The 16,222-nt window shown below is 38.5% G+C and overlaps 1 protein-coding gene across 1 annotated transcript in view; it reads left to right on the top strand.

Moving 5' to 3' along the window:
* Nucleotides 1-1,103: 1,103 nt before the first annotated feature.
* DDX60 (DExD/H-box helicase 60) overlaps nucleotides 1,104-16,222 on the top strand; it is a 139,712-nt gene continuing 124,593 nt past the window's right edge. The window contains exons 1-2 of the mRNA XM_043971751.1: nucleotides 1,104-1,235; nucleotides 15,868-15,960. Coding sequence (XP_043827686.1) covers nucleotides 15,957-15,960 — 4 coding nt within the window. The 5' untranslated portion in view covers nucleotides 1,104-1,235; nucleotides 15,868-15,956. The remainder of the gene's footprint in view (nucleotides 1,236-15,867; nucleotides 15,961-16,222) is intronic.

Raw genomic sequence — 16,222 nt, 5'->3', positions numbered from 1 at the left:
ATGTGTTTCTAACATTTTCTTATTGTGTATAATTTGTATCGGCTATGGTGAAAAAGCTATATTTTAATATTTGATACTCTCATACCTAGAATACTCTTCCTTCCAATCACTAATTTCTTAGAATTCCTGGCTTCCTTTAAGACTCAGTTTAAGCAAAGCTTCCTTTATGAGTTCTTCCTTGGTGCCCCTCCCTCCCCCGCCCCCCCCCCCCCCACAGCTGCTAGTGGCATTGCCTCAGGTAACCTCTTGTCTACTTTGTATTTATTATGATTTACTTGTTGCCTTCACCATTATGCAAACTCCTTGAGGGCAGGGGCTGTTTTGGCTTATTCTTTATGGTCCCAGTTTTTATCTCAGTGTCTGCCACATGATAAGCACTTCATAAATTCTTGCTCATTGACATATAGGTGATAACAATCGTCTCAATTGTTTCCCCTACTAGAACTCCAGCTTTTTCAAAAGGTAACATGTATTTTCCTGTCTCTAGGAGCAATCTACAGTTACTCTATCTCTTATTTTGGACCTGAAAGAAAGGGAGTTAGAGCTTTTCTAGCATTTTAGGTAACTGAGGCTCAGGGAAGTCAAGTTATTTGTCCGAGGGACCACATAGGTAGTCAGAAACAATGCTGAGATGGATCCCCAGGTCTTCTGACTTCATTCTCAACCCTATTTCCAGTGCATCATTCTGGGTTCTATTCTTCCCTCTCTCCTCCCCTCTCTTCTTCAGTGGAGTCACTTTTTAAATCCTTCCCTACTGGGGCAGCTAGGTGGTGCAGTGGATAAAGCACCGGCCCTGGATTCAGGAGGACCTGAGTTCAAATCCGTCCTCAGACACTTGACACTTAACTAGCTGTGTGACCCTGGGCAAGTCACTTAACCCCCATTGCCCTGCAAAAACAAAAAAACAAAAACAAAAAAATAAATACTTCCCTACTCTTAATTACCGCCCAAGTCCCAAGAAACCAGTCTGGAGATGAAAACAAAACAAAAACCCCAATAGATCCTTCCCTCTCAAAAACGAAACTTTAACTCTAGAAGGAAACGAAACTAAAAGCGATTGGCTTCTCTGAGGGTTGCTAGACTAAGAGCTCAGAGATTGACTGTCATTTTCAGGGTGACTAGCAACTTTCCCACTCCACCAGCTGCCACTTGGGACTTGCTTTCGTTAATAGGTCGGCTTCTTCCTAGTCACCAGGAGCCCATCCTGATCCTCGGGAACACATCTTTCAGGCTCGGTAAGGCTTGGCAAGTTTAAAGTGTGTTTCAAGTGACTGCAGGCGCTCCTAAATGAGGGTTTCGCCTTTGCTTACCATAGACGCCAGAATGAAAAAGGGAACTGAGAGCCACTCACTTGTTTGGTCTTTGAAAGTGCAGCGGGGCACAAGGAGAGGGAGGGAGCCAGTGGCTCCCAGAGAAAATTTTTCTATAATCGAATCGAATTCAGCAGATTCTGAGCAATACACCTGTGGCTGGAGGGGAAAGCTAAAGCAAGAGGCAAGAGATGGGTGAAATACTTTAATTAATTTATTACATTGATAAAAATGAGCAGAACCAGCATTAAAACACAGCTCTCACTTCAGGGCTCAACATCACACTGCCTCAATCTCTGTATTTGTCGAATGTGTATTTGTTGGGGGAGGAATGTTGTAGAGGGGTTGGAACGAGTCGGTGTCCGAAGTAGCTTCCAATGCTATTATTCAGTGACCTATAAGAATGAGCAACATCTAATAAAGGTGTGTGGAGGTAACTAGGGTATAGAAGGAGACAGTAGGGCAGGACATAGAACTCTGACTTTTTCCTAAAAAAAAAAAAATCTGAGAAGGCAGGTTCAACCCCCAGTTCTGGGATTTACTACCTAGGTGGCTTTGTCACAACCACAGTTACTGCATCCGTAAAATAAAGGAGTTACCTGGGTAGCCTCTGAGGATACTTCATGATCCGTGTCTTATCTTTTTTTTTTTTTTTCTGCGCATCCCGAACTGACCAAAGAAAGTTTCTCCAGGACAAGATGAGTTCTTAAGACAGAAACGACCTGGGGAGGGATATACTGAGGCTGAAGCAGAATGGTGGGATCTTATATCTAGGGCTATATGGGGTCCTAGTTCATCTAGTTCAACTCCCTCATTTTACAGGTGAGGAAACTGAGGTACAGAGAATTTTAAAAATTCCCACTTGTTAAGTATTTACTGGGTACCAGATATTGTACTGAGCACTGAGGAGGATACAGCTACAAATCCAAGGCATTCCCAGTCTTCAAGGATAACACATTCCAAAAGCGCACCCAATACTTATAAGGTAGTGGTAGACAGGGAAGGGGATTTTAGTCTAAGAATTCACCAGGGTCATGAGTGGAACGAGAGGTCCGTCAGTTGACATGCCTTTTCCAGGGGCAATGATAGTGTTGTTTAGTGACTTGTCCAAAGTCACATAGGTATTACATCATAGAGGTAGGATTTGAACCTAGGTCCTCTGCTAGGTCCACAGTCATTTAACAGCACCAGACATTCCCCGAGTGGGAATCATGAGGTGGTAGACGTTGGGGATGAGAGGCAGGGGAAGAAATCCATTGAGGGGTGAGAAAAGATGAGATGATCCCAGTTGCTTAGTATGGCCATGAGTGTGAAAGTGAGAAGAGACAAAGACCCCCAAATTCACAGAGAACAAGACAGGCTCTTTTTGTAGTCAGAAGCCTCTGATTGAGGAGATAAGTGGTTCTGATCATCAAACAACTAGAGAATGGATAAAAATAGCATCATCTGATACATGAGAAATTGTGTGATATATGATCAGCAAAGATAGATTTATTAATTGACTACTATGTGCTAGGCACTTTGCTAAGCATCTGGGGCAAAAGACAGTCCCTGCTATCAAGGAGCTCACAGTCTAATGGGGAGGGGAGATGACATATAGATGTTTATATGCAAAGAAGCTATATATAGGATTAATTGCAGATAATCAACAGAGGAAAGGCACTAGAATTAAGGGGGATTGGGAAAGGCTTCCTAAACAAGATAGATTTTACATGGGATTTGAAGGATCACAAGGAAAGCAGGAAAGAGGTGGAGATGGGAAAGGAGAGAATTCCACAAGTGAGGGACAGCCAATTAAAACATCCAGAGTTGGGAGATGGAGTAACATGGAGGATTAGCAAGGAGGCCAGTGGTACTGGTTATGGAGTATGAGAGAAGGGTGTGTGGTGAAAGGGATGTGTGTGTGTGTGTGTGTGTGTGTGTGTGTGTTGTATTTGATCCTAGAGAGAGATGGGGAACCACTAGAGTTTATTTTGCAGGGGTTGACATGTCCTTGGAAGATAGCTTTGGTGGCTGAGTAGAGGATAGACTGTAGTGGGGAGAGACTCAGGGTAGGCAGATCTACCAACAGGCTATTGCTATAATCCAGGTATGAGGTGCTGATGACCTTCACTAGAGTGGTGGCAGTGTCAGAGGAGAGAAAGGGAAATATGGGAGATATACTACAAAGGTCAATAGCATTCATGCTACCTCTGTGAAAGCTCAATCTCCTCTTGTTGTTTGTCCTTCTTTCTTGAAGAGGACTAATGACATCAGGAAGGTAATGCAATGACTTGCAAGTGAACTGGATTTAAGTCAGGGAGGGCTCTGCAAAGTCACCAGCATTACTCTTTTCTCTAGAGTGATCTGGGTTCAGTGGCAAGATACAGATCAGGATGACTGCAGTGACCTGCTGCCCCTCCCCCCATCACCTCAAATATCTTGTAGTTACTTATCTTTTCATATATGTTGTAACCTTGAGTAGAATTTACATCCCTGAGGGAGTGGTGTAGTGGATAGAGCACTGGCCTGAAAATTGGGAGTACCTGAATTCAAATTTGACCTCAGACACTTACCAGCTGTGTGATCCTGGGCAAGTCATTTAACCCCAGTTGTCCTGATAATATATCTCACCAGGGGACTCAGATGGCTCTGGTGAAAGAGTGTGGTTGGTGACTTTGCACAAACCTTCCTAACTCAAATTAGATTTATTTCCAGTCATATCTGTCATGGTCTTCTTCTAGAATGGAGGACAATCAACAACATCGCTGAGAGAAGGGCCTATTTAGGTTTTTGTCATTGTTGTCCAGGTGTTTAGGACTGAATAAATGTTTGTTGAGACAAATTGAATAGAATAATAATTCACAGAATCATTTGGTCAGAGGCCAGTAGAGATCTAGATGGAAGGGATGTCAGAAGGCATCTTGTCAAATTCTCTCATTTTACAGATGAGAAAACAATATTCAAGAATTGATATTTCTTGATTTTAAGATCACTTAATGAATTTTTTTGTTTCCTTTCATGAATGGTAAAAGTAGTGGACATGTGAATTCTCTGATGGTTCATATTCTAACCATGTTACCTGGAAAACTATTTAGGATATAAAAATAAATAATAACACCAACAATAGTAATGATATTGAAGTTAACCAACTTTTATGTAAACAGCTAGATGGCTCAGTTGATAGTGACCTGTGCCTGGAATCAAGAAGATCTAAGTTCAGATTTAGCATCAGACACTTCCTGTGTATTTGTGATCCTGGGCAAATCAATATCTGTTTTCTTCAGTTTCATCAATTGTAAAGTTGGGATAATAATATCACCTAGCCTAGGATATTGTTGGAGTATCAAATGAGATAATATTTGTAAATAATATAGTTATTAATTATATAGAACCTTAAGATTTGCAAAACACTTTAAAAATATCTTATTTGATCCTCACAATACACTGTTGGAGGGGGTGGCTAGGTGGTGCAGTGGATAAAGCACCGTCCCTGGATTCAGGAGTACCTCAGTTCAAATCTGGCCTCAGACACTTGACACTTACTAGCTGTGTGACCCATGGCAAGTCACTTAACCCCCCATTGCCCTGCAAAAAAAACAAACAAAACACAAACAAAACAAAAAAATAATGGTAGATGCCATTATGATTCCCATTTTATGGACGAGAAAACTGAGGCTGAGAGGTTAAGTGACTTGCTCAGGTCACACAAATAGTTAATATCTGAAGTAGGAGTTGAACTCAGTCAGGTCTTATCAATTCCCAGTCCAGTGCTTTTACGCACTTGTGTTACCCAACTGGAATTTCCTCCTGCATCTTTTTATGTTCCTATCTAGAGCAAGATATAATAGACAAATAGTAAATGTTCTTGAATATTTTCTGAATATATGAATAAATTAATGAAGTAAAGAAACCGATTGAAGCTCAGGACCTTAAGGGTAGATTAGGGTGTGACTATGATAATAGCTAGATTATGTGGAAAAGTGAAAAGTTCCTACAGAGTTGTGGGAGGAGAAGAGATATGAAGATAAATGAGTCACCATCATCAATACTGATACTGAGCCTGGTATAAAAGTCACCAAGGAGAAAAGAGAAGGTTATAATGTAAAGGCAGTGTTATCAACAGATGGCAAGGGGTTCTTACAGAGAGATGGGTAGAGACTAGGGAAGCAGGACATCTTTTTCTACCTCCTCAGACTCCAGACTGTTGAGTTAGAAAAAATGAAAGAATATGAGACCTCTCCAGGAAAAGATGGTACAAAGAGTTGGAAGAAAGGGGTGAAAAGGGGATTATAAAGTCAATATTCCTATCATAGAGTAGAGGTTATATATAGCATGTTGGAAGGGATGGAAGAAGGGAAAAGAATGTGAGGTGTCACTGAGAGTGACATGAATATGAGAGTTTTGATGATGGTAACAGTGGGAAGGAATTTGGAACTGGAGAAGGACAGAGGAACTTCACTGTGGAGAGCACATTGGAAGGAAGACCATGACCCATATTAGCAATAATATTCAATTCACTACCTCTGGAGGTATCCCCTTCATCTTTTGGCTACAATATTCCTTGGGGTTTCCATTTTGGGATCTCTTTCAGGAGGTGATTGGTGGATTCTTTCAATGACTATTTTATCCTCTGGTTCTAGGATATCAGGGCAGTTCTCCTTGATAATTTCCTGGAATATGGTGTCTAGACTTTTTTTTTTTTTGATCATGGCTTTCAGGCAGTCCAATAATTCTTTTTTTTTAAAAAAAAAATAAACATTTTTATTTGTAGTTTTGGGTTCCAATTTCTATCCCTCTTTTTCTCTCTCCCCTCACCCCTCCCTCAGGTGGCAAACAATCATATTTGGGTTACACATGTATGATTATGTAAAACATTACCATATTTGTCATTTTGTACAATAAAACTTGATTAAAAGGAAAAAAATGAAAAGAAGCATGCTTTAGTCTGTTCCATCAATATCAGCTTTTTATTCTTTTTGTTTGTGCAAAAACTTTTAAATTTTATATAATCAAAATGATCTATTTTACAAGTAATTTTATTCTCTATATCTTCTTTGGTCATAAATTCTTCCTCTGCCCATAAATCTGACAGATAAACTCAATTAATTTGCTTATGGTATCATCCTTTATGTGTAAATCATATACTCATTTTGACCTTATTTTAGTATCCAATAATTCTTAAATTATCTCTCCTGAATCTATTTTCTAGGTCAGTTGTCTTTCTAATGATGTATTTCACATTTCCTTCTATTTTTTCATTCTTTTGATGATGTTTGGCTGATTTCTGATGTCTAAATAGAGTCATTAGCTTCAACCTGCCCAATTCTAATTTTGAAGGCATTATTTTCTTCATTAAGCTTTTGTACCCCCTTTTCCATTTGGCCAATTATACTTTTTAAGGAATTGTTTTCTTCAGTCAATTTTCTTGCTTACTTTTCCAAGTTGTTGACTCTTTTTTTCATAATTTTCTTTCATAACTCTCATTTTGTTTTTCATTTTTTTATTCTACCTCTCCTATTCGATTTTTAAAATTCTTTTTAAGCTCTTCCAAGAAGGCTTTTTGGTCTTGAGACAAATTCATCTTCACCTCTGAGTCTTCACCTGTAGGCATTTTGAAAGTGTTTTCCTCATCTGAGTTTGTATTTTTTTTCTTCCCTGTCACTATGGAAGCTCTCTATAGTAAGTGTTTTTTGTGTTTGTTTCTTACTCATATTTTAGCCTAATATTTGACTTTTAAAATTGAGCTATGCTCCTGGGGCACAGGGATCACTGTTGCAAACTTCTTGTGCTTAGTGTCAGGGGCCTGATCACTGGCTTTCTCCTCTGAGGCCTCTGAGCCATATGGATTCCTCATCATTCTTGATTTACTCTTTGTGCTGGGATGGCTTGGCCTAGTTGATCCTGTCCTGTGCCTGGTTCTCTAGCTGGCAGTTTTCACTCTCATCTGGGACTTGAGGGTGGGGGGGTGTCTCAAAACTCTCCTGCTGTGCCACTAGCCTGCTGAGCCAAGACTGAGGCAACTCAACAGCTTCTCTGTGCTGTGGCCAAGAGCCTTCTGCTGACTTGTCCAGATACCGTCCTCACTGCATTGTGCTCCCCTTTTGTCCGAGTGAGACAGAACTTTCCTGAAGTTTTAAAAAATTATCTCAAGATGGAAGATTGTTTCTCTCTGTCTTTTTCTATGTTCCATAGCTATAGAATCCATTTAGAGGCTTGCTTTAGTGTTTTTTTTTCCTGATGGAACTTTGGGAAAGCTCAGGCAACTTCCTGGTTTCTCTCTACCATTTTCTCCTTCATGTTTTGGATAGCTTTAATTATTAGGAAGTTTTTCTGTATCTTGATGTAAATCTGCCTCTCCATAACTTCTGTACTTTGCTCTTGGGTTTTTTTTTTTCCCCATGCAACCCATAAAAACAAGTGTGAGTCTTCTTATCCATGGCTGACCTTTAATGTTTGAAAAACCCATTTTATGATTCTTTACCTTTAACTTTTGCTTCCTCCAGTTTAAAAATTCTGAGACTGTTTAATTTCTTCACCTTTTTTCAGCTCTAGGTGTCTCTGAAAGGGAATAGTTTTCATTGAAGCTCAATTCACTTCCACAAATGAAGCAAAATTCATTGAGCTGAAGTCATCTCTCAGCTGATTGCTTCTTAATGCCTGGGTAACTTTTTTTTTTCAGACCCTCTGCTACGTCTTCATTTCTTCTCATATTTTTCTTTCTTTTTTCTTCTGATGCTGTACTTCTTGCTATTTCAGACTCAGGGTTCTGGTTCTTAGATATTCCTCAGTAAAGAATTACCTCACATATGTGCCAATCAGAATTGGAACCCTCAGAAGAAAACAGTCAAAGTTCCTACATTCAAAGTGTCCAAGAAAAATATGAATTGGTTTCAAGTCATAGAAGGGCTCAAAAAAGACTTTGAAAATAAAATAAGAGAGGTAGAGGAAAAAATGGGAATAGAAATGAAAATCATGAAAAAAGTAAACAGCTTGGTAAAGGAGACACACCAAAATACTGAAGAGAATAACACATTAAAAAACAGAATAGGCCAAATGGTAAAAGAGGCACAAAAATATCCATAGTTGAACAGAACAGATTTTCAGTTTGACCCTGTCTGAAAATACATGTCCCTGTTTTCTATTTGAAATTAAATTTATAACATTGCATCACTCTTTGGAAGAAGATGAGAGCCATGTCTTTCAGGCTATTGGTTAGTCATTAAATTGATCAGTGTTACTAAAGTTTTTCAAGCCTGTTTTTCTCTATAATGTTGTTATCATTGTATTAATGGTTCTCCTATTCCTGCTCACTTTGCTCTGCATTAATTCATGGGATTGTTTCCAGTTTCCTCTGAAATCATCAATTTCATTATTTTTATGGTACAATAATATTCCATTACATTTGTTTAACACAATTTGTTCTGCCACTTCCCAATAAGACAGTCTCAGCTTTCTCTTTCTTTGATCTCTTTGCATTACAGGCTTACTAATGGCATAGCTGGATCAAAGTGTATATACATATTTACTAACTTTGAAGGCATAGTTCCATACTTTCCACAATGGCTAGATTAATTTACAGTTCTATGAAGAGGGCAGTTTTGTGCCTTTTTTTCCTGCATGCTTCCCAATATTTTCCATTTTCCATTTTATTTTGTCATCTCTGTCTAGTGCATGTGAAGAACCTCAAAGACACCTTAATTTGCATTTGTTAGTGATTTTAAAGCATTTTTCTATGGTTGTTGATTGCTTGGCTTTTTCCTTTGAAAATTGCATGTTAATTTTGATCATTTTTCTATTGGGGAGTGCCTCTTAGTTTTAGAAATCTGAATCAATTCCATATATATTTTGGATAGGACATGTTTATCTGTGAAACTGATTGCAAATTTTTTACCCCAGTAATCCATTTCCCTTCTGATTTTAATATTGTTCCTTTTCTAGCCATTAAATGACTTAAATGAGAGACACCTAGCTTTCAGTTACTCACTTTTTACTTTAAAAGGCACAACTCCTGAGATTTTCCCTATCACATCAATAGTTTTTTAAAAGAATACCTCATTTTCCAAATATTTCTGTGGTCTCTTTCTCCCTCTTCTTCCCTCCTTCTTGTCTCCCTCCCAAGCCTTCCTCTCCCTTTTAATTTTATCTTCTTCAGTCATGAAATATGTATATATTAATCAGGGAGGTATGAGATCTGGAGTTCTGAAATCTTCCAAAAGGTCCTCTGTCTCTTTTGGGTTTTGAAATTGTGTTTCTTTATACTTCCATTTCTCTGGGTTTTAGGGACATCATTTCTTCCTGAAACCTCTATTTTAAGGAAAGGATCAGGCCATCTCTGTTCACTCCTTTATTCCAATCTAGGCTCTTCTCCTGACTAGAGACTTCTTTCTGTACCATTCCCCTGCAATCTTTTTCACTTCTGATTGGACAGTTCTTCCTAGGATCCATTTTTAAGGAATTGGTCCTTCCTCCTTTTAGCTTCATTTTATGTGTTGTCTTCTTCTGTTAGAATGTAAACTCCTTAAGGTCAGTGACTGTCTTTCTTTTTGCTTTTATTTGTATTCTCATCACTTAGCACACTATTAGTCACATAATAAACACTCAATTTGGAGACTTGATAAGATTATTGGCTCAATAAAGAAAAATTTGTCTGCTTTTTTTACAGCATTAAATTATTAATTTAAGTGAGACAGTCCTCTACATTACTGACAAAACTCGTCTAGTCCTCTGCTTCTACACTATAAATAATTTCCTCCTCCTATATTATGTGTCTTCTGAAAGCTGTTCCCTGACATGTAGCATAGGAGATGATGTTGTGTGGCCTGAAGGAAGGTAGAATAGTCATTTTTAGCCTCTTCTCCCCACATCATTCTTCAGAGGAGACTTTAATTACCAGGCTCCAGGAAATTGGGAGGCTACTTTGCTCTCCTAAGAGAGAGGATATAACAGGTTAGAATTATATCTACTTGCTCACTTAAATATCATTAATTGAGGGGATATGATTTTCAGGTTCAAGCTCAACTTCTGATTACTTTCTTTAATGGGGGAAGCAGGACCCCAAGCTTTCTTTCCAAGGCTTAATTCCATTTCCACCGTACATAAGTTTCTCAATGAACATACATATAGTAAGTAGTAGCAAAGAAATGCATTTCGCCAAGTCAGTAGCACAACAGATATCAGAGAAAATAAACATAGGAGAATATGTACCAGACAGTGTAGAATGAATAAGCTCTCCTACTGAGAGCAAGGTAACTCAGCTCAACCAAGAGAGAAAGTCTGAGATGTCACCTAAAGAGGAGTTCCCCAAAGCCTCTAAGTCTCTAGTTTAGCAAGCTCAGGATAGGAACATGATAGAGATTGTCAGCTTCTTCCCAGGGTCTCATTTTTTCCTTTAGCAATCTGAAGTGGGGTTGGCATAGTTCCTTAACTCTCCCAAAATATGGAGCATTGATCTCCATAGTGAATAGTGATTCCTATTCCAACGGGCTTTGAGACTCGGATTACATATATTTTATCTGTGTAAATTAAAGTTTAGCTCTTTTCTTCTCAGATTAGACATCCAAATGTCCATCCATGGTAGCAACACAACTTCCCACATCCTTTAGCAATTGACAGAAAAATTTTCAATTTTACAAAAAAACCTTTTTCCTGCCCTTTTCGCTAGAAAAGGACTTTAAACAGACAGTATGCCTTTTATCATGATATATGTGACTCATATGGAGTCTGCAGTCCATCAAAACACCCAACATTTTTTTAGAGGAGCTGCTGCCTAGTCATGTGAACTGTCTTGTACTTGTGAGGTTGGTTTTTAGAATCCAGGAGTAGAGCCTTTCATTCATCCTTGTCTGATTTCATGTTATTAGATTTTGATTCATTAATCTAGACTCTTATAAGGTTGTGGTACCTACAGATTTGATAAACAAGCCCTCCATAGGTACATCAAAGTCATCGATAGTTTAACTCTACAACCATTTTATAATTACTTACCACTATGTGTAGGGCATTATTCTAAGCAAAGTGGATAAAAATTAAAAATGAAATAGAACCTGTCTACAAGGCATTTACAAAATACAAAGGTGTGAATTGGCAAGAAAGTGGGTAATACTCCATGTATGCATGATGGCATAGAGGAAAGAATTCTGTATTTGGAACTAGGAAAGACCTTAGTTCAAATCTTACTTTTAGGAATTACTCTGTGGGCATATAAAATCAATGAATAAGCTTTTATTAAGCACCTACAGTATGCCAGGAAATAATTTTTACATATTTATTAATATACAAGAAACATACAAAGTAGAAGCAAAATAAATTTGGAAAGGGAAAGCAGTAGAACTTGGGGGATCAGGAAAAGGCTCAGGTCCTGAATAGGGGATTCTTGAACTGAGTACTGAAGAAAAACAGGGATTTCAAGAGTCAGAGGTGAAGAGGGAGATCATTGCAACTATGGAAATTCATACAAAGGCATAGAGACCGGAAATGGAGCATCACATACAAAGAACAGCAAGAAGTTTGGAAGGAATACTACGTATGAGGACTTGAAGAATAGTAGGGGACCAGCTTGAAATTCAAAATAGAGAAATTTGAATTTGATCCCAGAGGTAATAAAGGAACCACTAGAGTTTACTGAGTAGGGAGCTTATATCATTAGACCTGTACTTTAGGAAATATAACTTTGGTCTGGTGGTGGTACAGGACTGTAGAAACACTTGAGATGAGGACTTCTGAGCTGCAGTAGGATAAAGACATTTGAATGAATGTATGAAGTATGGCATCAGTATGGTGAGCCTATGAGACACTTGGGTGGGATATGATGTGTGGTGTGGAGAGAGAGCAGTAGGAGAATTGGGCTGCCTAAGAAGGGGATGAATTGGCCTAGGTTATATAATGAATGTGCCAAAACTCTCATACCAATTAGGAGTGGAATTGGCCCCATGAGTGCCCCTGGTCTTAAAATAACCCCCTAAATAATATCCTTTGGTGACTGCATGGAAAATGATTGGGAAGGGAGGGGCCTGATGTAGGGGGACCAGTTAGGAGGCTATTGTAGTAGTTAAGACAATAGTAAGGGTTGGACCTATGGTAATTATTGTGAGTACTGAAACAATTTGACCTTATTGAGTCCCTTATAATTGGTCTTTAATGTTTATCTTATCATCCTTCTAGATCTTATATGTTGAAATTTCCATTAAGTTCTGCTGTTTTTGTCAAAAATATCTAAAAGTCTTTCAGTTAGTTAAATGTCCATTTTTTTTTTACCCATTCAGGATTATACTTAACTTTTCTAGATAAGTTACCTTTTGTCATAATACCAGCTCTTTTGCTCTATGAAACATAGCATTCCAAGACCAATGGTCTTTCAATGTAATAGCTGCTAGGTCTCACATAATCCTTATTGTAGATTCATGAAATTTAATTTTTTTTTCTTGTTGCTTGAAATATTTTCTCCTTAAATTGGGAGCAGTAAAACTTGGCTATGATTTTTCCTGTAAGTTTTCCTCTTGCGATATCTTTCAAGTGGTGATTGGTAGATTTTTTTCTATTTCTGCTTTGCCTTCTTTCTTGTTCTAGAACTTCAGGGCAATTTCTCCAGATAATTTCTTATAATATTGTATACATCTGTGGGTTTTTTTGTAATTTTTAGGTAGTCTGACTATTCTTACATTATTTCTCCTTGATCTATTCTCCAGATCAGTTTTTTCTGAGATGTTTCACATTCACTTCTTTTTTCTTTTCATTCTTTTAACTTTCTTTTATTATTTCTTGATGTCTTAGAATGTCATTGGGTTTTCCTTTCCCAATTCTGGTTTTCAAGGAATCATTTTCTTCCTAAAGTCTTTGATTTTCTATTTTAAGTTGGTTGACTTTCTTTTTGGAATTTTCTTGATTTTCTTGGATTGCTCTTATTTTTTCTAATTGTTCCTCAGTGTTTCTTATTTGACTTTTTTTTTGTGAGGCAATTGGGGTTAAGTGACTTACCCAGGGTCACACAGCTAGTAAGTGTCAAGTGTCTGAGATTGGATTTGAACTCAGGTCCTCCTGAATCCAGGATGGTGCTTTATCCTCTGTGACACCTAGCTGCCCTCTTATTTGACTTTTAAAGTTCTTCTAAGAACTCTTTTTATGTGCTTTGGATCATTTGCTGTTTCTCATTGAAAAAGGAGTGGCTTTTTAAACTCCATTATCTTCCTCTGACTATGAACCCAGATCTTCTCTATCATTATAGTAGCTATCTATGGTTGGGTTCTTTCTCCTTTGTTTACTCATTTTTATTTTGTTTTTAGTAGCAATTAATATAATCAAGTTCTAGTCCCAAGTTGTGGGGAATGATGCCCCAGGCCTCAGGTTCTTCTTACTGTTATTTTCTGAGGTCTGTTCTGGGGCCCAACCTTGGACTTTCTTCTTCACTCCTAAGCCAATACCAGGGCCCCCAGTCACACTGTCGAGAAAATGCTTTTGTTCCCTGAAGTCTCTCAAGTAGCTGAAAACTTCAGCTGTCCTCTCTGCCCCGGAATTGAAACCAGGGACTCTACTCACCTGCAAATGCCCACAGCCAGCAGGGTCCCTGCTACTTCACTCATTTGGCATATACTAATTCCTTCTCCCCATAGCCTCAGCCAGCGAGGACTCCTGTGATCAGCATAATTGTGCCTGGTGTCTCTCAACAGTGTCTTAACAGTCCTTCAGTCTTCTTCTACTTTGCCTTGTGACCCCAACACTATGAGATGAAAGTTCCTGAGGCTGAGGCTGCCACCCAATCCAACAGCCCCTAGGGTTTATTTTTTGTTAATTCCACAATGAAGGCCTGGAAGTGTTTGTACTTCACTCAGACTGAACCTTTTCTCCTGGAGGTCAGGTCTTTCATGGAGTCTTCTTAGGTTGTCTTAGGAGGACAACTGCTTTACCCCAACATTTGTTTAATTCTGCTGCTCTACATTCCCTCTGAGCTGATGTTCTGTCCTCATTTTTGTGAGAAATAATTACTAATGATCAATATCACGGGGAACCTCAGATCTCTCCTTTTAATTAAATGCTGTAATTCAGACTCATTGTCACTCTCAAGACCACACCCAGATAGAAGCAAGCATGCTTGCTCAGTCTGAGTGATGTACAAATTCTTTAAATTGATTACCTTATATAGAGATATTGTTCCAAATCAAAGAGACTCAGTCCTTTAACCTGATGTAATCCACCTTCTACTTATATGAACTAATTAGATTTGATGGATATATAATGATCTCCCTTTTATAAAAAGTGATAAAAACCTGAAAAGTTAGCCAGAGGATAAGGATCACTTACCTGTGGAGATTGATCAATTGATAATAGCTTACCCAAAATTGTGTCTCTCATAATTATTTTAAACATCACAGTTTTCTTCATAAAGTACTTGGCTGAAAGAATATGGGAGGGGGTGTGCTGACAGAGCCTTGAGGAAAGAAAGGAAGGTTTGAAAAAGGTATTATGGTGAGTGGAATAGAAAATTATTTAGAGAGGAATAATAGACTCACTTTTCTTCTGTAAGGGCCTAGTTGAGTTTATATACCATGAATTTTGGAGGATCCAGTCAGAATGGTTGAGTGATTTTTAAGGTTTAATCAGCCTCCAGGAATGGGGATAGACAGTGGATGGTAGAAGAAATCTAGTGTTGGCAGTTGGTAGGGTTTGAGTTCTGGGATGAGAAAGCAAGTAATCCAAGAGTACAGTATACCATAGAATTGAACTGGTTCACTAAGGTGTCAACACTGGGAAGGGAAGAGAGTGTGGCCATAGCAGAGTAGATATTCTGGGAAAGAATTGAGAGACAAAGGGGCTGGACAACGTGGAGTGGACTAAAATGTATTATTTAGCCTCAGTTTCCTCAGCTATAAAATTGGGATAATGGGAACTTGATTTCATCTTAAACTTTTTCATTTTTTTGCTTCTTCTGTCTTCTGGCTCTCAATGAGAACCTGCTCCCTCCTGTTGACACTACATTCTTGGCCAGCTTTCCCAATGCTGCTTACACTTTCATTCAGACCCCCTGACTAACTGGTTGTAACAGGGTGCTTTGTAATTCTCTATTACCACATCCAGACTCTTTTCTGCTATTATTATTTAGCAACTTTTCCTCCTTTGAAATTTTTGCTATCTCAATTTATTTCTTAATCCAGATCTTGGTGGCCATTATCTATCAAGCTCTAAGACATTCTCCTTTTTTCCTCAATAATTTCAGTGACTGAATCAGTCTATTACTTCACCTCCAGTCCTACCCTTATACTAGGCAACTTCCACATACATATTGATGCTCCCATAACTCCTCTAACTGCCCAATTCCTCAAACTACCCAATTCTCATGACCCAACTCTTCTGCTTCACCTGGGGTATCAGGACCTATCAGAAATAAAATAATTTTGGGCTATTTGGAGAAAGAGAACATTTTCAGCTGGGGCAGGAGGTGTCACTAAGTTGATTCTCAGATGAAAAGGATTCTGAAAAGCAGGGAGGAGGAGGGACTATGGGAGAAGGTTGTTGTGAGAAAAATAATTTGTAAATCTTAAAATAATAATAGTTTCTTTATTTCCTCCTCCCTCTTGTATTTCAGGACTGTTGTGAACACCAAACATTTTTTGAGGCTCTGAAGGCATTTGTCTAACTCCACAGACAATCTGGCTTCTCCCAGTGGCAACTACAATGGGTGATTTACAATCTATCAAATTTCACAAAATCATATCACCTAGTTGGAAGGGACTTCAGAGGTCAGCAAACCCAAATGTTGGGAAGCAATATAACCTCTTGGATAGCACAGTGGCTCTGGAGTCAGATGACTTGGGTTCAAATCTTACCTCTGTACTTACTACCTTTGTCACAATGGCCAAGTCATTCAATCTCCTTGAGCCTCAGTTTCCTTATCTATGAAATGAGGAAGCTGACAAAATGACCTCTGGGATCCTTTCTGC

Source organism: Dromiciops gliroides, chromosome 6 (assembly GCF_019393635.1).
Source record: "Dromiciops gliroides isolate mDroGli1 chromosome 6, mDroGli1.pri, whole genome shotgun sequence".
In the NCBI taxonomy this organism is placed as follows: domain Eukaryota; kingdom Metazoa; phylum Chordata; class Mammalia; order Microbiotheria; family Microbiotheriidae; genus Dromiciops; species Dromiciops gliroides.
This window is presented reverse-complemented; position numbering and strand designations above follow the sequence as displayed.